At 38.5% G+C, this 24,227-nt stretch overlaps 1 protein-coding gene across 1 annotated transcript in view; it reads left to right on the forward strand.

Annotated features, from left to right (window-relative positions):
- grin2da (glutamate receptor, ionotropic, N-methyl D-aspartate 2D, a) overlaps positions 1-24,227 on the forward strand; it is a 237,814-nt gene that overhangs the window by 166,700 nt on the left and 46,887 nt on the right. Inside the window, exons 8-10 of the mRNA XM_005933743.2 lie at positions 4,742-4,947; positions 9,103-9,271; positions 15,548-15,701. Of these exons, the coding sequence (XP_005933805.1) occupies positions 4,742-4,947; positions 9,103-9,271; positions 15,548-15,701 (529 nt within the window). The remainder of the gene's footprint in view (positions 1-4,741; positions 4,948-9,102; positions 9,272-15,547; positions 15,702-24,227) is intronic.

Genomic DNA, 24,227 nt, shown 5'->3' on the forward strand with positions numbered 1-24,227 from the left:
GCAAAGCCTTATTTCACATGAGGATTTGAAAATCTTGTTCTGTAAATTTTATGAAGTTGGCTGTTATGTGATGCAACACAACAGCAAGTCGTATTGCATTTGTTTGTTCTTTGAGAGAAGCGTAAACATTGAAGTTTACAGAGGATCAATGAGCAAATAAAATAAGAAAGATGACTACCTTTTTAATCAATCTGATAAGAGAGCTATACTCTTAAACCACACAAGTCCTAATCCAATTTCAGTTGAGTTTAAAAGTGTAATAAGAGTTTTACAACCTCACAACACAGAGGGATCACAATGTAAGTGCACTGTGGACTTGATAAGAGATGTGGATCGATTACAGTGATTCAGAAGGTACTTTGCGAGAGACCAGGCTTTCAGAGTGGACTTGTACACAGTGTACACTCCCAGCCACCTATGGAGGATAGGAAAATCAAATTAGGTTTTAAAAACAAATGCAAGTTATTAAAATAATATGCAGACTAAGTGTGGCGACAATAAGAAAACCATTTAAAGCATTTTGGTTAGACTAACCAGCGATCGATAATGTCAGCACAGGTGATGCATGTATTAGATTGCATCACTAAAAAAGCTGCAATGTAGGTATGATTTTATCTAAGTTTAAAAAAACAAAAAAACAACAAACCTACAGTTTTGGAGTTCACTGATTTTTTTTGTGCCATTGTTCCCCTTTAAAATCTCAAGGCCACAGCCTCAGAACTTTTTAGTCTCCACGTCTCTGCTCATCAATACTTACCTGTTCTTACCAAAAGCCTTTTTTTATATTTAATGAGAATTTAAAATACAGCAACTCCTGTTTGAGTCAGATATAGACACAGACTTTTTATAGCCGGATCTAGAGACTGAATGCTCCCATCTTGATGTCTTGTTTTGATCTCTGTGTATCAGAATATATTTAATTAAATCACTCTTTACTCAAGCTTCATGATGTCGACACCATAATTTATAATGCTTTTAGAATTGTCTCTGCAGCTTTATGAGAGGTTTTGCTTGGAGAGCTTGATTACTACAATTTGCAGCTGTTGTGCACACATAACAGACCAGCAGAGTAAAATACAGCCAGACATCACTTAATAGTGGTTGTGGAGCTGACATTCAGTGAATGGTTTTGAGGCTACTGTTGAAAAAAAGGTTGCATGTATTCTTACTGTTTTTGTTAGAATAATTTTTGTCTTTGTGTAAAAAATCCATCTACATCTGCCTCTTTAAAACATTGGAGTAGGGGTTTTAACTAACGCTAGAAGATGACTTTTTTTTTAAGAAGTTTGGAAGTTTTCATGACTGAGAAACATCACTTGGAAAAGGAACAGAATTCAGGACAGTGACCATTTAACCAAACATATAAACAATAATAAAACTGATGGTAGGACCAAAGAGTCAAAAATAACTTCCACAAATGAACTAAAACCTAATTTATTTATTGCCAGATTTACTCATATTGATGTAAACTCATAGGCAGCTCTTATTTTAAGAATATTTATAGTCTTGTAATTGAATGTGCTTTGCTACTTAGTAAAAACCGACTGTTGTAACAATGAGTTGGCCTGAAACAATCTTTGCAATTGCTACTCTCATCACTGAGCGTTTGAGTGTTTGGTCTTTGAATGAAAAGGGTCCTCTGGTGCTCAGATAGTGATGTGTATTATCTTCGCAGCTGCAGCAGCAGTGGTTTGTTTTATAGTAAACAGAAGACACGCAGTGTTACAATGAGCTGTGTCTGTGTGTGTTTGTGTGTGTGAGAGTAAGCAGAAGTAAAAATATAAAGAAAATCAAATATTCTAAATATTGATTTTAAAAGCTCCTCCTCTTGGGCTCGCTTGCGAAAAAAGTGGTGGGTAAAAAAGTAAGAAGTGGTGGGATTATTGTCAAATTATTGACAAGAGAAGGGTCGAAAATCAATGTTCTGTATGATGATCGATCCTGCAAAGCATTTTGGGTGCAGTGACTGGTAGACATTGTCTGAAGAAATGTCTGAAGTGTTATGTTATGAAAAAGGTGCCTCAAACAGCGATGAGGAGGCGATGAAGTTGAGCAGGGCATAGTCACAATGGCAACTGTATGTGATGGTGTTATAAGTGCACATAATATAAGATGACCCAATGAGGGCTGGAGCAATGTACCAACTACTGATATGGTGTAAGTGCAGGTTTTTCAAGTGTTTTTCTATGGAAAGAGTTCAGAAATTCAAATCAGAGACACAGATAACATTTTTGGTTTGTGATAAAAGGCCCGTTATTGACGAAATGAACTAACTTTGTCTTTGTTTATAAATGATCTGATTTGAAATATTATTTTTTTAAATTTAAATTTTAAATTTTGTAATTTTGATATTGATATTGATAAAATCCCTATAAAAATCTCTGCTTTTCATCGCCAAGCTTTTTTAGCATGGACTCTTATTTACAAGCATAACTTTAGTCCACACAGTTATTATATCTGGAATAACAAGGATGTTTTATTTAAAAGAAAATCTCTCTTCTTAGATAGTTGGTTTAGGAATAACATTATTTTAGTCAACCAACTATTTGATTCAAATGGCACGCTTTTCTCCTATGAAGAATTTTGTTTAGTTTAGCTATAAATCGTCATGATTATACAAAAGTATTTGGCTCAATACCATCAGGGGTTTGTATGCTGTTTAAGAATCAACCTAATATCACTTCATTCCACAGGCTGTTGGCATCTCCCATACAAACTTTTGTTGGCAAGATTTGCTTTTCAAAGCAATCTAAAGACAACAATAAATCTATCAGATCTTTATTTCAGAGTACCATAACCAGGAACGAAGTTTGGAGACTCCCTAATCAGTTTTTAATTACCAACAAAATTAAAGATATTTCTTATAAATTAATACACAGAATTTATCCTTCTAAAGATTATCTTCAAAGCAAATTCAATTTAGACATTGATACAAGCTGTAGCTTTTGTAAAACTTCCAAGGAGAAAAAAAAAGAAAAAAAAAGTGTTTCTCTATGGAAAGGGTACAGAAATTCAAATCAGAGACACAGATAACATTTTTGGTTTGTGATAAAAGGCCCGTTATTGACAAAATGAACTAACTTTGTCTTTGTTTATAAATTATCTGATTTGAAATATTATTTTTTATTTGAAATGCTGCATTTAAAATATAGACACTGGGCTCACACACTCAATGGATTAGGGCTGTTCGATATAAGGATATATATCGGATGACAATATAAAAACGTCTATCGTTTCATTTTATGCTATCGTTTGTTTCGTGGTGTCACAAAATAAACTGTTTACGGCAATATTTTTTCATCGTTTTGATGGTGACTGTAGTGGCTATATTAATTTTGAAGTTCTCTCTTTCTCTTATATTTAATATAACCACACTACAGACGGACAAGCGCCTGTTTTTATGTGTTGTGGTTAGCAACAACGACAATAACACCATCGCGTGTCCGCTTGTTTATGTTCCACATAAACCTTTCACAATAAAGCTCAAGATCCTGTTGAGACTTTTCAAAATAAACTGAATCACGTGAAAGAGCAGATTATTTACGGATGAGAATTAAAAAAGAGCCGCCAGGTGCTAAAAAATAAACCTTAGACTCAAACGTTAGAACAGGCTTTTCCCCGCAGCACGCCGTGTAATAAATACTCACAAAGAAAACGGTGGCCTTTCCAACTTATGTCTAAAAATGTATAGTTTCATGCATCTGTTAAAACACTTGACTCCACATGACACGCAGCTGGAAACACTTCCTGCAAGTCGAGCTGCCCGAGAGTCACAGAATTTACAGAAAATGTTACATTTTTGTGATTTATATCGTTGGGACGATAGAATTCTTATATGGATATGAGATTTTGGTCATATCTCACAGCCCTACAATGGATGCACACAGGATAGTAGCACGAATACAGTTTCAAACTCTGTTATAAAATTCAGTTCATAATGACAGCACAAATGTATACAGACACTATTCAACTGACTGCAAGTAACAACTCAACTAACATGAACAATGGCAGATAAGCACTAGCTACTTCTGAATAGCTACTTTGTGCATCCAAAGACTGGAGGGAAATATAATACATCGGACATGCCCTGATTTTTAAAACAGACTTTACTGTGTCATTCACACAAAGTCAGAAATGGTTGCATTTTGTCATAGATGACCTGTGTTTCCAGCTCTATTTGAACTACACAATAATCTTTAGAGATGGGATATGAGAAAGTAAACGGTGTAAGCAGGGCGTCTGGTTTGAGAAGCTCTGCTTTTTGAATATGATGTTCTGTCGGCCTCCTCAACCTTCAGCTGACGCTCAGTTTCCATGTATGTGCGAATATACAAGGCAAAAGGAAAAACTGTGGAAAAGTGGGATTAACATTGGTTCTTGTTTACCAGAGACACTGTGGTAAAATAAAGCATGAGATGAAGAGGCTCATTTGATGCGGGGTCAGCATTAATGCTGGCAAAGAAGGAGCAAACCTGGAAGGCAAAGCTTTTCTCAATCAGTCCAAGCTTGAACTCTCAGTTTTTGTCATTAGCTGTAGCAGTGTCTTTATACCAGCTGCTTGAAATGAGTTTTCAACATAAGGCACCCAGTCTCAGTCTTAGAGATGACGTGAACAAGGAACTTAAACATTTTCTAATTATATTGCACTATATTTTAAACCAACATACAAATATAGAAGTGACCAGATGTTTGCAGCTACATGTCCTGAAATTAGCTGATTGTGGGTTTGAATGCTCTACAGGTTGGCTGGTGGGAGAATGGACACCTGCGACTAAGGTATCACCCCTGGTCTCGCTATGGCTCTTTCTTGAAGCCCCTGGATGACTCCCAACATCTTCGAGTGGTCACATTGGAGGAGAGGCCCTTTGTCATAGTGGAACCTGCTGACCCAGGCACTGGCTCCTGCATCCGGGACTCTGTACCCTGCCGCATGCCCGTTAACTCCAGGTAATTCACAGCCACCACCCCTGGATGGACGAACAGAGAAGTGAAAACATCAAATAATCCATTCATTGCATTGCAAAAAAATATTCAATTATTCAAGTGTCTAGCTGTTAACACACATCAACTCCACATGAGATCAGGAGAACATTTGGAATTGCCGTTCCTCACAAGTAGAGGGAATATATTCGACTCTGGGCTCAGTTTTCCTACTGGTAGCTAGGAATGAGGAAACATCAGATCACTGTGATTTTGTTAAAAAATGTAATGTGCTGTTCTCTCATGGGTATGAACAAGACATGCATAATTGCTCAGTTAAACACCATTTAATGTACAATCTGTCATTTACATTCTCATACGCTGCTCTAGCTGGTAATGTCAAAATGTTTGGGTTTCATGCATGTATAAAAACTGGTTGAGATGGTATTTTAGTTCATATGATTTATGTACAGAAAAGCAATCTTCTAAACAATAAACACAACTAAAAAACACTTCTAAAAACTCCACAAATTAAATGGTTATTCATAGCATCCAAAAATCCATCTTTAGCCTGAAAATGTGCACGTCTGACATCATCACTGCAGGGGTGAAACCTTTGGTTTGGCTCACAGAGAGAGATCATATTTAAGGGATGTACGGTGGCCCTGAGACGTCAGGTGCACTGCAACTTACAACAACATCAGCAAATAGGAAAATATTGCAAAAGCATACAAAAAATAGAAGTTAAAAAGACAACAGCATCACAAAACAGCTGCAGAAGCTGAAACATGCAACAGATTGCACTTCAAAGAATAAGGTTTGTTGGTGTTGTGAGCGAGAAAAAAAATGCAAGAATATTCTGTTCTTTTTGCATAATTCAAATAATACTGATGATATATGTTTGCAGTTAGTTTTTTCCCCATCATATTATTTTCTCCTCAAACTCACTTCTGTTGTGTTAACTGAGTCCTTTTGTTTATCCGTTTATTTATTTATTTTTAGCTTTTGATGTTTTTTCCCATTTGCTGGCTCTTGTTCTTGTTTGACCTCCAAGAACCACCATAGGTATACGCAAAAATATGAAAAACAAAGTAATTGCTGTGAAAACAAATAGAAATAGAGTTGCAATATGTTTTTGTAACAATTTGAAATAGGTAGCAAGGCAAGATGACCTGTTGTTTGGCCATAAGCTGAAAGAAACAGAAGATACCCCAATTTTCTATCAGCAAATACATCAAGATTGTTACAACAAGAGGTGCTTCAGTACATAATATGTGTTTTCTCCTTGTGTTATTTTCTCTGAGCTCTTATCAGCTGGCAAACGGTAGTAGAGAGTGGGAAAGAAGTTTCAAAAAGTTGTTAGATAAAGACCATCCTGAAACCACAAGGACCTTTGCCTTAATCCATTGTAAAATTGAGCTATCTGGCCACACATCAAAGAACAGGACAGTAAATCGTTATCGTTTCCAGGTGGAGTGTACATACAGAAAAAGGTTTAAAGAAAGGCTTACCTTCTGCGACCAGTAGATTAAAGAATAGAAAACAGCTGAATTATTTTGGCTGAATTTGAGAAAATACATTTATGTCTCTGTCTCTCTATCTGTGTGTGTATATATATGAAGTTAGTTGACATCAGATAAAAGCGTGTTGAAAGAAACATGGATTTCTTACAGCTTTTTAATAGAAGTATGATGGAAGAAGCAAAGTAAAGGCAGGTTAATCTGTTCTTGTCCTGCAGAAATTGGACATGTCTCTAACTGTGTGTGTGTGTGTGTGTGTGTGTGTGTGTGTGTGTTCTGCACCCCTTGTCTACCCCAGATAAGCTTCCTTCCTGCCAGTACTGTATATGATTTGGCCAACAGAGAGATAACAAGTTCATCCTTCATCAATTATTTTGGCTGAGAGTCAAGTTTGCTCCTTTACTAATCAGCCCACTTCTTTTTATTACTTTCCATTATATGCATTTCTATACTTGCTTCTTGCTCTCATTTTTCTTTTTTTAATTACACATGTAAGCATTTTCTGTTTGGCTGATTTGCTATCGTTTTTCTTCACCTGTCACAGCTCCCTTGATCTGCTGCACTGTGTTTGCGAAGTTGTTTTTCCTTTTATTTTCTCCTGTGATCACCACCAAGGTCACGGTTGTTTGCTCAGTTTTTAAAATAAACACACACAAAAAATACCTGAGCACAAGCAGGCACTAAAATGCAACTGTATTTTTCTCAACATGTTACTTGTCCTTTTTCAGTGTCACATCGCTCCTGTAAAATGCCTTGAAAAATAACATGCACAAAAAATGAACTGTACTGTAAAAGGATCTTGAGCAACAGAACTGTAGATATTCAGTCATTGTACTTGACCAGAGGAACAGTGACCAATGAATCACAGAGTACAGAAAATATACAGCAGATGAACAGTGCCTGAATGTCATGTGTTTAAGAAATAGGGAAGAAAGATTCAACAAAGATCTGAGACAGGACCTAAGAAATGCATCTCGACATGATTCACATAGTAGCCTAATCAGAAATGGAAGGGTGATTGTCAAGAAGCCATTCATAAGCAAGGGTGAGGAATGCTGACACAAAATTACTGACAAAAAAAGTTTCAGTTCAAATTGTCAATTTGTTTTGGAGGAAGTTAGGAGAGAGATACAACTCTGAGTGTCTACAGCCAAGATCAAAACACGCGGAAGCTAAACTATAGTTTGGAGCTACATTTCAGTCAGTGGTTTTGGGGATCTTGTAAAAATTGATGGAGTTATCAATGCAGTAAAGTGCCAGCAAATTTTGATCCGCCATGCAGGGCCATCTGGAAGGCATCTGATTGGCCACAGCTTGATTTTTCAGTATGACGATGATGCCAAAATGACTGCCAGTGCTTCAAACACATACCTGTATAGAAAAACACACAGTGGGACACTATGAGCCATTGAATGGTCTCCCTAGAGCAGGGATGTCCACCTCCAGGCCTCAAGGGCCGGTGTCCTGCAGGTTTTAGATGTGTCCTTGATCCAACACAGCTGATTTAAAAGGCTAAATGACCTCCTCAACATGTCTTTAAGTTCTCCAGAGGCCTGTAATGAACTAATCATTTGATTCAGGTCTGTTGACCCAGGGTGATGTCTAAAACCTGCAGGACACTGGCCCTCGAGGCCTGGAGGTGGACATCCCTGCCCTAGAGCCTGGATCTCAACGTTATTGAAGCAATGTAGGGTCATTTTGACAGATAACAGGACAAACATTAGCAGTGTCCAAAGAAGAGCTTTAAATGTCCTTCAAGAAGCCTGAAGAACAATTCCTGAAGAAAGCAATTATGTGAAAGTTTGCCTAAAAGAGCTCAGGAAGTGTTGAAGAGTAAAGACAATCATACCAAATACTGACTTTCTAAAAAAATAAACAAACAAAACCATTTAGATTTCACATGATCATTCTATTCAAACATATTTTAACAGTTTCTTTAATAATAATTTTATAATCTATACAAACGTAAAGAGGAGTTAAATATTTCAATCTTGTGGGTTTGACCTTGTTTTGTCAGTTAAGACTGCCAAATGCACATTCTGCATTGTTAGAGAACAGAGCCAAGAGGGGGCCATAGCTAAGTGACTGAAGGACCATCAAATGGCCACGAGCTGTAAAGAGCTGATGGAGGGCACAGAAGCCACTTGACTGATAGTCATCTAAATGTACTTGGATTCCCATATGTCCATATAGATGTGCATGGTGCTTTGGTAAAGTGTTTGCTGTATGAAGCAAGGGAGAAGGGAGACATTTGAAGGTCTTTGCAGGAAATTTGTTTCCTTAAATTAGAAATAAGTGCAAAAAATGAGTTTATTTCCATTTTAATAATGCAACACTTTTTCCTCCTGAACTGTCTGACCTGTCGAGCGTTGCTTCCCCATACACAACAGCCAAACTGTCAGTATCGATCCACTCACAGTCCCTCGATAATAATTCACACCTTCCTCGCCTTCCTCAGCTTTTAGTTCTTCCTCCGTTATGAGCACCTCAGGGGGAGAACATATGCTCATTTTCTCACTCCCAAGAACCTCACTTCTTTCACTTTCAATTTCTTTAACAGACAAGAACCTTGTTTAGATCAAAGTGACCTGAAAAACAAACTTACAACATGTTTTTAAGAGAGTGTTTTAACTATGTCACCTTTCTCTCATCATCTCCTCAGTTTGGTGGTGGATGGTGTTAGACCCATGAAGCACTGCTGTAAAGGGTTCTGCATCGATGTACTAAAGCGCCTCGCCAAGATTGTAGGCTTCACCTATGACCTTTACCTGGTGACAAATGGGAGGCATGGGAAAAACATTGACGGGGAGTGGAACGGCATGGTGGGAGAGGTAAGCCTTCGAAACCTCTTGTATGCTGCCTGTTATTTGTAGGACCAAGGGGGATGTGGGCAATGTTGCGCTGCCGTTAAGTCGGCAGGAGATCTTTTCACAATGTTGGTTCGACATCTGTGTAAAAGGTGGAGCCAGCCTAGCAGGACAACAGGAAACAGGCACTGCTGTTGTAAACATCTCTACATTTAGGAGACACCGAGGTTTTTATGGTCTAAGCAGAGGACTGACTCAACCAGCATATAGATGACATGCTTCTGATTACAGGGTGTTGACTAAAATTACACAGTGATAGACACTAGAATAAGCTGGCCCATCTATGCATTTATCCACTCATTTGTCTCTTATTCAGGTTAGGACCACACTGCTACCTGTAACAGTAGGCATGATACTGAGTCAATAATCTTCATCGTGATAATTTAGGAGTTTTATATGTTGTTTCATAAGCATAAGAACCCGAGTTTTCTGAGTGACAGCTGTGTGCTTGGTTTCTCCTTGTTGAAATGAATAAATTTGATCCCTTATTTGTTTAAAACAAAGCATAATATTTTGTTTTGTTTAACTCTTGCATGAAAAAAGAAAAGTATAAATTTGTACTACATTTTTGCCATCAGTTCTTTTCCTTACCAAAGCTATTTATGTTCTGTTCAAGGGTGTTTGTATTTAACGCACAAGTAAATAACTTGTATCTAACTCTTGTCACTCTCTGACAGAATGCAAATAGCAGCATGTGGGAGAGATAAAGTGGAAGTTTATAAAAATGTGTGCTCAGTAGCAAAAAGATCCAGCTTGCACACAGCATTTCCTCTGGGAGTGTGTTCTAAAATTTCGCAGCCCGGCTCACAAACACACCATGACCCTTTTTTGTGTGTCTCAGTAAGATATTGTAGTTATGTTTTTAATTCTCCGTTTTCCCAGTACAGAGTGCTGCTATCATTTTTCCTACTCTGTTTTTCTTTCTTTTGTTGTGTTTACAAAAAGGGGTTTGATTCGAGGGCTCCTGTGAAATTCTTTTTATCCTGCTTCAAACCTTTTAAAACGTGACCCATTGAGAGAGAGGATTGGACCTGAATCGAAGACGGAGCGAGGAAATATGGAGGGAGTCTGTCAGAAAGATTAGTGCTGGAGAAGTGTGTGTGTAAGTGTGAGTGTGAGAGAGAGAGAGAGAGAGGGACAATGCAGACTGTGAGATTGCTTGTACATGACCATGTGTGTCTTGGCAGATACCATGGTGTTTCTGTGATGCCAGTCCCCCCTGCGGCGGCTGGATTAATGAAGTTGGTTTAACATGGAGTTAAACATGGGAATGCAAATTATCACAGTCTATGTGTATTTGTGTGTGTGGACTTTGTGAGGGCAGTTTTATTTCATACAAATGAAGACAGTTTTGGAAAAAGTCATACATTTCTGGTGGCTAAGGTTGAAGATTGCATGTCGTTTTGCATAAGCATTTACTCGACTTGGCATGAGCTCCACAAGTCTGTGCAGTACCTTGTAACATGTTATCCCATTTGACAACGTTCCAAAAACATTTGTGCATTGCCAGGACTATTTGGCTTTCCACACTTTCCAGTAATCGTTCGATGGGATGGAGATCAGGCGAGTGCAGAGTCCGTGGCACCCCCTTGATGGGCGACCTCAAACTACTGCAATGCTTTGTGGTTTGTTGGGTCTCATTTGTATGGTGGTGCACTGAATCCTTCTCAACAATGATTAATGTTTGACACTCCTAAGCTTCCAAAGATATTCCTAAAAGAGCACATCTTTAATATTTGTTGTATGAAAACGTGACTGTGATCCCAGCAGCATGGAGTATTGCCCTTCATGCTTTTCCAGTAATTTGCCCCTACCTTTGTTTACCATGGTCAAACCTACTCATGGTGTCTTCTTGAGACACTGAAGGCCTATTGACCATTGGATTACTCTGCAATGCTTTGCATATCCTGTAAGCATAATTTTTAAATATGCAACGTGGAGTCTACTGGTCCTGACTAAATATTATTATTATGTGATCACATTGTGAGGACAGGCTGTGTATGCTGTGCTTCATTCTCAGATAGGCCTCAGAGATGCAGGTGGCCTTCTTTCTTGCATTACAGCTGCCTCTTGCTCAGCTTTGCTAAGTAACTCATTAAGCTGCCTAATTATCGCAGCAGACAAACACATGTGCACAGGGACAGCTCCGCCCACATGAACCCTCTTTTTTTTTTTCTTTTACTTTACCTGTCATATGCATTTCTGTTGAAAATATGCAGCAGTGCACTGTTTTTATTTGTTTGTCCTTTTCCTCCTCTGTGCTGCTATTTCATCCTATTCCAACCAACCAACTATCATATCCTGTCAAAGTTACATATCACCAAGACAAATGCGTATAATCCCTCAGACATCAGCAAACCTCAGTGACCTTGCTTCTCAAGTGAAAGACTTTATAGTTGGGCAGTTTTTCCTATTTTTCATCATTTCTATCAGAACCTATATTATGACCTTCTTCTCTGAATGCCTTCAATCAGCCAGTCATTTCCTGCATTCTTAAAGTTATTTTTTTTTCTTCACCCTTTACAGTGAATCACCCTAGTATAATCATTTTTGTTCGCAGCTTGAAGTCTATGCAGCAGTGAAGCACTTCCTGAAGAGAAGTGTCACAGGTGTTGCTTTCAGACCTCGCTGTATTCAAAAATCTTGAAATTAACAAGTTGAATTAAATGGAGTAATTACCATGGAATGATTGAGTTTGACAAGCAGAGAAGCAACTAATGACAGGTTATGAAAAGTGCGAAACCTGTGCGTTATCAGACTCTTAGAGAAGTTTATGGTCTCCAGAGGCTTCACAATCTATTTTTCCAATAAAAAAAAACTTTAGTGGTTGAACAGTTTCTGGCTGGATTTATTCGAAGAAGGTTGATTGATCTCATGCAGAGAGTGTTGACTTGCTCAGTATGTATATCATAGGCAATAAAGGGCATGAACATAGAGTTTTTCTTTTCTTTTCGGTCACTCTCATCTGTGCTTCTTTGAAGAACACAATGTGGCTGTGAGGTTTATCTATTAACCAATAAGTATAAAGTAGCAAAAAAGAGAAGAGACAGAGTAATTCCAGTGCGACAGTTATAAACACTTGAATTCATTACATTTTATTTATTTGAATAGTCAGTCAACATCATTGTGATCAAGTGTATCTGCAGATTTTACTCCGAATAGTAGACTGTAACATAGTGCTGTAAAAAAAACTGTCAAATACTTACACCAATATGCTTCCTGGGGTATATTTCCGCTCAGCAATACATTTTGAATACCGTTACACTCTCGATGTTAAAAGTATTGGCTGTATCTCAAATAACTGAACCCACCATGTATTAAGCTGACTTTGGACTTTATTTTGAGGACTGTCCAATAATGTCCAGCAATGTTTTTCAAAAAATTGGCAATAGATAACAGTACATGGTAACTGATGAGTAATAGCTGGCAGTTGTTGTTATGTTGCCATCTGAGCTTGCTGGGTTGTAACTGACTTCAGTTAAAAAATACAAAGTTTTTAAGTAGAATTGTAAGAAAAGACAGCTATATAATATAAATGTGTTGTTCATAAGCAAACAGAAGGGAAAAACTGAAGGAATACAGCTGTGCACTGTAATTCAGAGCATGATATCATTTGAGTAGCATGAGATAGGAGAACAGTTGGAGAACTGTAATGCTAACCCACCGGCAGCATTGCTGCCAGTATTTTACTGATAATCTACACATAAATCTTTAACAGGGTGGATGTGGGAGTGAAAAAGGAACAGAAATAAAAAATAAAGATGTAACACTCTGCATCATTCAGATTTAACTGTATCACACAAACTTTCATTATTGCAGCTGCTGATTTGCTGCGTCTGTAGCAGTTATCATCTTTCACCATCTTTATAGGTGTAATTTACCATATTTAATCATTAGTGATTGCATTACAGACATATCTGAACAACATCAGTAACAAAACTGGAGGTAACTGTAAGATGCCATTTTACATGGGAGATAATCATTTATTACCAACACGGTCTCCTGAAACAACACTGATTATTATAATGCAATAAAGTTAAAGTTACTAGGTTAAAAAAAACAATCAATGGATTGGAGTTTATTGTATGTAAATATCAACATTATTAATCTAAGTATAAAAAGATGAAATAGATAGTTTTTCATGTTGGTCCCTTTGCCAACCTAAAACCCGACCGTTCCACTGGCCTCTCTTGCAGCACCAGCCAGGAAATGAGCTGCTAAACTGTGACTGAAGTTGTCCAGTTGCAGGAGGTTAAAACAAATTAAAATCCTAATTAGAGGAATGTTGCTGCACTAACGAAAGTGGGAGTGTCAGAAGCAGCCAGTTAAACGCTCAGTATTTGGTCTTTTAATGTTTCTTGCAAAAAGTTAAAAGACCAAATACAAAGAATTTTTAATTATTTCTGCAATGCCTAGTTGGTGATTAGTGGTATAGTAGAAGTTGAGAATCCTTCATGGAAAAATGATGGAACAACTTTTCAGTCAATTGTCCAATTACTTTTCAGCCTTTGAAAATGGAAGACTGATTAAAAATGGCTGTACATGCAAATAGTTCATACAATGCTTTTTTCTCACAGTTGATAACTGTGTGAAACAATGTATCAATCAGTGCTTAAGATTTTAACAAATAAGGAGGAAGAACATTTTAGAGGCTACTTTATGAGCCTGATGAAAAGCATCGCCGTTGTGTCTGCTGAGAGACTGCAGAGCCTTTTGTCTTTCACAGACTTTTGGTGCCAGGCCAGACCTGACTAATGAACTTCTGGTCAGCAGCCAGCTCCTCTAACCTCCACAGTCCCTCTGCTGCAGTCAAGTAACCTCTGCTTCCTGCCAGGCGAAACACCAACAGGGCTGTGAATCCCCTGACTTCGTCACCTTCTGTCCGCCTGAGCCTCGTTTACAGCTGCCTGAGGAGCTGTGAGGAGGACCACAGCACAGCTTCATGTTGCAAGTCATGGCAAAAGGATCCCTATGCTGTTTGTTCAAGGTGTTTTAGTTATAGATAGTTATAGAGCATAACATTGTAGCTCTATCCTACCAACTGCCATCCATTGAGACCAAAGAGGTATATTTTGGTTAGTGCTTTTTGAAAATACACATTTGCCAGAAGAAGAAGAGCTGGTCTGGCTACATTCCAAGAACTAATCCAAGAAGCGATCAAGAAAATTCCACCTGTTAATGTGACTGTCCAGTGCTTGGCTGGAAAACCTACATGATAAAGTGAGCATTGCATGAGGTAAAATTTATGTGCTATAACTGCCTATAGAGTCTGTTCATCTTGTTGCTTTCTTATTTTCTGATGAGAGTGAGAGGTTGGATCTTGCCAGGAAAAGTCAAGATTCTTCCTGGTGGGTTTTCGGTCTCCACCGGGAACGATCATTTCAAGAATTCTATTCATAATTTTTATGGACAAAATTTCTAGCAGTAGTCAGGGGATGGAGGGTGTCAGACTTGGTTGTCTCAGGAGCTCTGCTTTTTGCAGATGATGTGGTTCTCTCTGGGTGACCTGCAGCTTGGTTTGCAAATGAGTGCAAAGCATTAACAGTTCCAAATCTGAGGCCATTGTTCTTAAAAGTAAAATGATGGAGTATCCACTGCAGGTTAGAGATGAGTCGCTGCCCCAACTAGAGGAGTTGAAGTATCCTGTAATCTTATTCACAAGTGAGGGGAGAGTGAATTAGGACAACAACAACCTGGTGAGGATGCTATTCTGGTCTGTTGTGGTGAATAGAAAGCTGGGCGGAAAGCAAAAACTGTCAGTTTACAAATTGATCTTTGTTTCTATCCTCAGCAGTCACAAGTTGGTAGTGACTGGAAAGTGACAGGTGTTGTTTGTGTGCCAACACAGAGTTTCTTCCCTCCAGGGTATGGACTTCTTTCAGATTTGCCACAGGACATCAGCTTAAATCAGGTTTTCTTGGTGTGTAGTAGCTGTGAAAGTCATTAAAAGCACTTAGAGTTTGTTATAGTGTTGCTCATATAAATAGACACAACATGCGGATCTGATCTGAAATGATAGGTCTACACAGAACCAAGTTATGGCATTTCTCCTGCACAATGACTACGAGAAACTGTTGTTTCTGTCTATTCCTTTTTATCTGTATACAACAAAAAAGTAAACATTATTTTTTTTAAAAATTGAATCAGCTTTGAGTGAATCTGTTTTTTCTTGGTTCTTTTTACCTTGTATATAATGTTTTATAGTTCTTTGTGTTTAACTTCAGATCTCCTGTTTTACAGGTGGTGTCCAACAGGGCAGACATGGCCATCGGCTCACTCACCATTAATGAAGAGAGGTCAGAGGTTGTTGAGTTTTCGGTTCCATTTGTGGAGACTGGCATTAGTGTCATGGTTTCGCGCAGTAACGGCACAGTATCACCTTCTGCTTTCCTTGGTAAGATTTTTTTTAATAAGGTACACTTTAGCATTTTATAAGTCTGTCATTTCTCCAAGTCAAGCTTAGTACCTGTAACATGCCAGCCTACCTGCAGATGCAAGCTACTTTGCAACCCATCTCCACCCTAGCTCCTTCTTTTCATTCTGTGTCATCTTGTGTCTTACTTACTGGGGTCAGGTTGTATATTTTCCCTTGTTATTGCTATCGGACAAATCTGAAGTTCTGGTGAAGTTTTTTAGTGAATTTATGATGAAATTACTCATTTTTTAATTTAGCTTTTTTCAGGCTTTTTTCCCATGAAGTATTTTAAACCATCAGGACAAATTGGCAAAAATGCTTAAATCAATACCTTATTTGCTTCTATAAGCTGTGTCTAAACATCTGATAGAACTCAATGAGCAGAGGCTCACCTACAATCCAAAAACAATAATTGACATTGCATTCGTAGTTTATGAGATTGCTGAATATGAAGTCTACGTAGGAATGTTTATTCTCCATGTTCAGCTTTAAAGTAGGGATCATAAACTCAGTAGTCTATTTGTATTCCACTAAATTCTGTATACACAACCTTAAAATGGGATTTATAGATGTGCATGAAGCATCACAAACCCTTTTCAAGCTCTCTAATGCAAAATTAAATTCTACTCTAAATGGTGCTACATATAGGAAGGTAAGAATCCCTTTAAAAAGCAATTCAGGTCAGCTGTGGATGAAAGACGGGTGAAGAAAATATCGCTAAACTAAATTTAAATTTTAACTTTGTGCACTGCACAAAATGAAATACCGGGCTTATAATAGGCCCAGTAGAAAGCATAAAGAATATATACTTAGAAACACTCACATGTTATGCACTCTCTCTGTGCCCTACTTAGCTTGAAACAAACCAAAGGGGATTTTCGCTGTTTTGTTTTTGTCATCAGTCGGACTTTATTCCCTTCCACAGGTAAAGATGAGCTCATCAAAATAACTGAAATTTACATGTTGAAATACTTTTACTAAAAGACATCCTGACTGAGTGAGGTAGAGCTGTATGTAGTTATGTAGTGAGAGCTGTGTGGCAGTAGTTAGAGAGAGATTAGAAGAACAAACAGCTCTTAAAGTATTGACCAAATATCATTTTACCGCTAGTGTGGAACATCCTTCTAAATCCACCTCATTGGCCAAGTGTTTACACGAGGCCCTGAGGTCTTATTATACAGCAGAAGAGTTTTAACTTGGAGGCCTGACCCTCCTGTCTCGTGTTGAATTTAAAGTTTGTACTGAGTTTTTTTGCTTTTGGTTTGACTAGCACCGAAACCACTTTGATCAGGTTAAAGAAAAGAACACAGTTTGTGTTAAAATACACTTTCAAATCTCAGATTTCTACATTTCACACGTTTGCATGGAGTCGTCTATAGTCTGGGTTGCTTTTTGTTTATCAATGTTCAGAATGGATGATAACACATTTTCTATCTTACTAATAGGTGAAGGAGGCTGACTACATAGGAGGCACATATAGGACTGCAGTGAATAATAGCGGCGTGAACAGTTAACATTCAAAGCGGCTGGTTCAAGGAGACTGAATTAAATGACTGTTCAAGGGGTCATAATGCAAGACAGCCCTTGTTTTGGATATTTTCATTACATACTTTTTCCAAAACATACAAAAATGAAGGACGCATCCTTTAATGTTCAGCTGAACATCCAGAAAGTTGATTCTGACTTCATCTCAGCTCACTGCGGGTTTCCCAAACCTTATAAACACTCGTTTGCATAATGGTCAAAACTAGCACCGCTGACTAACAATGGGCTGTCAGAGCCATTGTTAGTCAGTCCGTTGCAGTTTCTCCTGCTGAAAACGCAATGTCCATGTGAACACAATCAACTTTGTGGGATTTCCTTACCTGGGCGATTTGTGTCAAGATGTTCAGCTGAACATTTTATAAACACATTATAAAACTATTGCTTGCTGCCCATCAAGAACACCATGCAAATGCTGCACAGTCCTATAATGGAGAGGACAGGTGTAACAGGGCATAACAATTCAAAATCAACCTGAATCAAAATTCATTTGATGAAACTGTGGGGTTATACGAGGTGCAAATGAAAATCTCAACTCAACTCCAGACAAAGACCATAGCTAAAACAAATTTAACGTAAGATGTATAAGACTTCAGCACTGCTGCTACCTGGAAGTGCCATCGTGTCCACATCCACCTGCGTTAGACTGTATCTCTTATACTGTGTCACAACAGTGACCCTGCAACCTGAGTTTTAGAGACGACAAAGTTGCAGGGAGTCGAGTAGAACGTAATGGCAGTCACCAATAATCTTGGTAGCCAAACAATTTTTTACAGTGTTGAGGTACACAATGGTACAGTACAAATCAGAGTTTGTTTCCCACAGGACATTACTGTGCAGCTCTGACCCTGGGGTCCTATTCACAATGCATGATGTCCAAAAATAAAGCTTGAACATCTGAGACTCTTTCACACTTCCTGGAACATGGTTATCATTAAATCTGATATGGTTTTTGCTTTTTTATTAGCAAAGTCACATTTTATTTTTTAAATCACAACTACATGAGTCATCAAAAGAGGACCCAGATGCATAAGCTATTATTCACTAATGGACTTTACAATGCTTTCAAGTTTCCTTTAATCTTAAGGATTGTTGAAGGATTAATTAATTAATGTACTAAAACAGCCTTGATAGCTTACATAACGCTGTACAGTACTGTACATTCTTTCTAAATTATGTAAGTGGCCTTCATTTCTGATGTGAATTTTGTCTTTAAGTTGAAAAGGTTCAAACTCCCAGCTTTGCATCTCAAAGCACAGCTCAAAATGCACAGTTAGCTTTACTATTCTCAGCGTTCAAAGAAGCCCCCACAGCAATACAAGCTAACTTTTTTTCCTCCAGTCATTTTCAAAAAAATATAGCTTATGCCTCAATCAAAGTTGGCCTCTCCTAAGATAACACCTCTTAATTTACAAATCTTCTTAGACTAATTCCACGCACTTCCAACCATGAAAAGATGGAATTTGAGAGAAGTAGAGAGTTGGAAGCAGAGAGAAATGACAACAAAGAAAGGGAGTGATGGATGAAGAATGTGCTTAGGAGAAAGAGATGGTGTTACACAGAGAGAGAAAGTCCTGTCATGTACCACTATAAACCCAACACAAACGAGAGAGAGAGAGAGAGAGAGAGGTTGAGTGGCTTTGATAGAGAGACTGATAGAGCTGTGTCAGATGCTCTCAGATATTTTAATCTGAGCAGCGGCTGGTTGACATGCTGCTGCGCATTTGTGTGTGTGCGTGTCGTGCAGACCAGATGAGATCATACCCTGTAGCAAAAATGACTTGTTAACACAGAGCAGCGTCTCAGGCGACTACTTTTTAAACCCACCATCTGTGCTTAAAACCTGCCTGTGTGAATGAAGCGCATATTCTACTGCCACACATACTGTGTGCATGACGTTATAAATCAGACCTGCAGAACATCATACACTGTATGACGAATTATGTCATAAATAGTTTAAATAGTTCCTATCATATAACCCTATACTGTCCGTTTCTCTATAGCCCTTAAAGCCCAGCCTGTAATAAAAGAGCAATTTATTATTTTTTTTCATTTTTGCTTGTTTAATAACGACCAAGTCTGCTCTAAAAGTTCACTAATATTCCTCCATCATAGACCTGACTCCTTCGCAGGACTCCTTAAGGGATTGATTTCATACTGGCACAGCTGCAGTAGTACATCTATCCATCTGTCAGAGGAGATTTAAGAGACAATCTGAAACATGTCATGGTTGGACGGAGGTGCAAGGCTCCTAAGGCCATTTTGTCTAAAGTCTGCTGGGCCACAGGGCTGACAGCAAGTCCATACTGTTGCTTTGGCCGTTTGTGTGTGCGTATGTGTGTGTGCGTATGGGCACATGTGAACGCATGGAATATAAAAGAAAAAATTAGGGTCAAACAGAGGTAAGAGTGAGCACAAACACGTAAGGAAAGGTCAACGCTCAAGGAAATAATCAAGTGAGGAAGAAGTGCTCTGAGAGGCAGGGCAATCCTTTCTGACGGAGGAGTCTCAGAAAAGCCAGAGAATAATAACAAGAGGTGAAGAGGGAAACACGTGCAGGCCAACAAGAGGCCAACTGTGAGAAAGGCAGCTGCAATATGTGGACAAAGCGCATGATGCTCAACTTGTTTAAAATGCACTTGCTGTTCGTTAGGCCTTGTAAAGAAAAAAAGAATAAATGGTAATGAATCCTAGGAATCTGATACCATTGTGGTTGACACTGTGGTGTAGTGGTTAACATTGATGCTTTGCAGCAAAAAGATGAACGGTTTGAATCCACCAGTGAGCTGCTGTCAGTTTAATTAGTGGTTCTAAATTGAAGATAGGTTTAAATGTCAGTTGATGGTTAAGGTGATGAGCTCGTGCACCTATGATAGGCTCCAAAACCTAGAATTGGACAAACAGTTAAGAAAATGTGTGTCATTTATAAAAGCTTTGGCTCTTTTTATTAGTTTTAGTCTCTTCTTTCAATGTGGAAGAAAAGGTCATTGGCCAGGGTTTTTATTATAACGACATTATCTTGATGATAAGAATCTCTGAAAATGTTAATGTATAAAATTAAAAGAGACATGCCGCATTCGAGTTATTTTTTTTTCTTCATATTTTTACATTTAAATGACAATACAGTAAATCTGTGAAGGTTCTCAGACATCCAGGTCATCGTGGTCTAAGGAGCTTGAAAAAAAAAAAAGCATCTGGACTTCTTTAAGTTGCTCGAAGACTCGGCTGTCCATCTGCATCTTAAGGATAAAGGACACTCTTTCGAGGACGCCAATGTTCACATTTTGGGCAGAGAGGACAGATGGTTTGAAAGAGGAGTGAAAGAAACCATCTATGTCCACTGTGAGCCGACAACCTTGAAAAAGAGGCGGGGCTTACGACACCAACTCTATGCCATCTATAATCCAGTTTTGAGATCCCTTCCCAGACGCCTTAACGCCCACTCACATCCTGGGCCATCTGACCTCAGGAAATCACATGATAGGGTGGGGCCAGGTTTCACAATGAGCTCACCCGAAACCCTGGCTGATTATGACCCACACCCATTTTCACACCTTAGCTCATGTGATTGTGTTACTGGCAGGGGGGTCCATGTCCCTCCCGGGAGACACTCCCACAGGGCTTAAATCTGGGACTTTCCACCATTTGACAGTAGAACTGAAGAAGCTTCTTGGATGGTGGTGAAGTCCAGATGCTTTTTTTCCAAGCTCCTTAGACGACAATACAGTAAATTAAACCAACAAGAATAAAGCAGTACAGTACTTATAGAGGCTATTTTATCTTAAATAAAATAGATGCATTCTGCAGTGGACTCATTGGTTTGATATCCTCAAAGTTGGGCTGAGCTCCTTCTTTCTGTTTTCAGTCTCATGCTCTTCTGTCAGGTTCTTGTGTTCAGTTTGAAAAGCATGAAAACATTTTCTATGGCTTTAAATATTTAAGACTGTCCTACTGCGGTCCCCTTTTTTCAAACCTGACATCCTCTGAAGCAGCGTTTTCTCACTAAAACCTTGTTTGATGTCTCTGTTCTGGTCTTTCTCTGTACTTTTCTTTCATGGTAGCAAAACATGACATGAGAATGCATGCAGATACCTCCTGCACTTTGAACTGCACATGCTTGAACTTTTCCAAGGGTGCCCTCTGCATATTCCCAGACCATTCCCACATTAGGGAATGATCCATTAATAATAAGGAAGTAACTAATTTATCATGATTTGTTGTTACTCACATTTGATTGCATATCTGTTACTGTAACTAATGATTAATTAACAGATTTGAAATACCTAAACATTATTTATTGAGCAAGCTTCTCTCAGCATCAATGAGACAGATAAAATAAAAATGACTGTACAAGGATACTCAGAAAGAACTACATGCTTCCCCTGACCAGAGCAAAATGATCTTGATCCACACACGAATGAATGCATTTCTTTCCTTTTACTCTTCGTCACCTTTCTACCAAGTTTAATGAAATTCAGCTTAGTAGTTTTTGTGTAGCCCTGCTGTCATAGAGATGAATAAAACCATGCCAAACGCATGCTGTACCGCCGCCTCAACTCTCGCTTTTGGCAGAGAAATGGCTGACTCTGCAGTTTTTATTGTCCTAGTGCGTTTACTTGCCTGCAGAATGCATTAGTGCTTATTTCAAAGCTGGGCTCACAGTTTTCTAAAGATTTGTTTCCTTTGTTGTGCTACTGAATGAAAATTTATTATTTATTATTTCTGGGGTTTTTTCTTCCTTTACATAATATTTTCAAATCGCTACAATCTAAACTCAGAGTAATAATTGTGACGTATTTAATTCTCTAAAGTCTCAGTGACCTTTGTGAACGTGGAATAGACACAAAGGTCTTATTACAGAAACAGAAACCCCAGGCTACAAAGCTGAGAGGGAGACAGGACACACACTCAAAGCCTGGATAATAACAAACACTTAAACTGTCAAGGGACCCAGTAAAGGGGATGTGAAAATTGAGCGACTGAGGAGAAATAAAGGCAGAGGTGTGTGTGTGTGTGTTGTGTGTGTGTGTGTGTGTGTGTGTGTAGTGTAGTGTGTGTGTGTGTGTGTGTGTGTTGTGTGTTCTGTGTGTGTGTGTGTTTGTGTTTTTGTCTGTGTGTGTGTGTGTGTGTGTGTGTGCGTGTGCGTGCGCTTTGTTTTGAAGAATGGTCAGCTGCAGTAGAAGGCCTGCCACTCATATTGGCATTTCAGAGGTAAAAGCTTTTATACACTAACAGTAAAACAAAACTCCCAAGTCATAATTTGCGAGGAGCTTCTTAAGAGTTTCTGTGAGCTTAGTGAATTCAGCTTCTCAAAAAAACATTCTGTGTGTGTGTGTGTGTGTGTTTGTGCTTCTATAAAAGTGAGTGATGAACTATGTTATCTAATGTTCAAAGAGTACTTCACTGATTTAGCGTTGCATTCACTGCAGTGTTGTCTCCAGGTGGGCATCTTATGAGCAAACAGGTGAAATTAAGCTGTATTTATTTTTCAAATGCAAGTTTAAATTAAATATTATAATATTTCATATTCCAATATTTCACTTTTCCCAAATGTTTGTTATCATTCAATATTAAGAAAAAAACATGATAAAGCAACAGTGTTACAGTTGTTAATATTACCTCCTATACAGGATTCAGTCATTGTATTGGTATTAATATTCCCTGAGACATTAAAATATATGAGGTAACTGTACTTCTATATGTGTGCCTCTGCACAGTTAAGCTTCAAATGCGTAATGGCAGGCAAACCTAATTGTACTTATCGTTTCCCTTGGCCTGCTGTATACGTAATGCAGATTAGCATACCATTTACTGAAGTACTCTGGTGGGATGAGGCAGAGAAGGTGATCGTAATTGTTTATGGCACTCTGGATTAAGCCGGTAATTATACCAAATCATTGTGAAACTTTGTGCAGATGCTATAGAAGCAAATCAAATAACAACTACTTAAACTTGCGTTACAGCAATTCAGCTGTTTCTAATTGTGATACCATACCAACACCATGGTTACCTGTGCATGCTGACCCGGTATCAGTGTTGAACTAGTAAGCTGTATTCCTTATCGTGAGCATTGGTGCATGAGGTAAAATCTCAAAATAAATTAAGCAGATGAACTTTATTTATGCACTTCATACTGTAATGACATTACTGTGTTAAATATGTCATAACTGTGTCCATGTCCTATGCTGTTCAGCTTCTAACTGCATCAGCACTCCGTTTTATAATGTTGTTACCATTCTCACTAAAACAGACTTATGACATAAGGCGACTTTTCTGGGTTATTCCTACTCTGGTTCTATAGAGAACTAGGGTCACCAGTTTGAATCGTTCTATTACTGCTGGGAACATACTGGCAACCAAATTGAATGAATAATATTGTCACTTTACTTAACAACCACTGCTAAAATACCCATGAGCAAGGCCGCATAACCTTATTAACCCAACGCTAGGTTCTTGTACTCCAGTGGCTCTACTTGCTGGCACCAGTACCAGACTGTGGTTATACCTGGTGGCTTCCAGGTGTGAATATTAAAGAGGCCATCTTTGAAAAAGAACACGTGTTAATAGGAAAATTGTACTTAGTAGTCAGTATAATCTTTTAATGATATAAGTTGGCATATGGTAGAATGCTGCATGTAATCATTTGTGTGTAGAAGTATATAGTTGGTGGCATATTGAAAGAATGTCTCATCCTAGGAGGTCTGTAACATTCTAGGGTGTTCACCCCCACATCCTAGGAGCATGAGAGAGGTCGTACCTTGTCTTATTGCTTTACGGTAGGATTAACTGTCACGGGCTGGCAGGCAGACCGTGGGGATGTGGGGAAAGGAGGACCCAAAACGCAGACTCTGCGATGCAAACAGTGCTCTTTATTTACAGTGAAAAGGCTGTAAATACAATAACTCCCCGTTGCTCCCTCGAACCCCGTGTGCGTGCTTCCCTCCGATATCTGTGCTCGTGCTC

The sequence above is a fragment of the Haplochromis burtoni genome, unplaced genomic scaffold (genome assembly GCF_018398535.1).
Source record: "Haplochromis burtoni strain Fernald_Lab_line unplaced genomic scaffold, NCSU_Asbu1 Contig_168, whole genome shotgun sequence".
Classification (NCBI taxonomy): Eukaryota; Metazoa; Chordata; class Actinopteri; order Cichliformes; family Cichlidae; genus Haplochromis; species Haplochromis burtoni.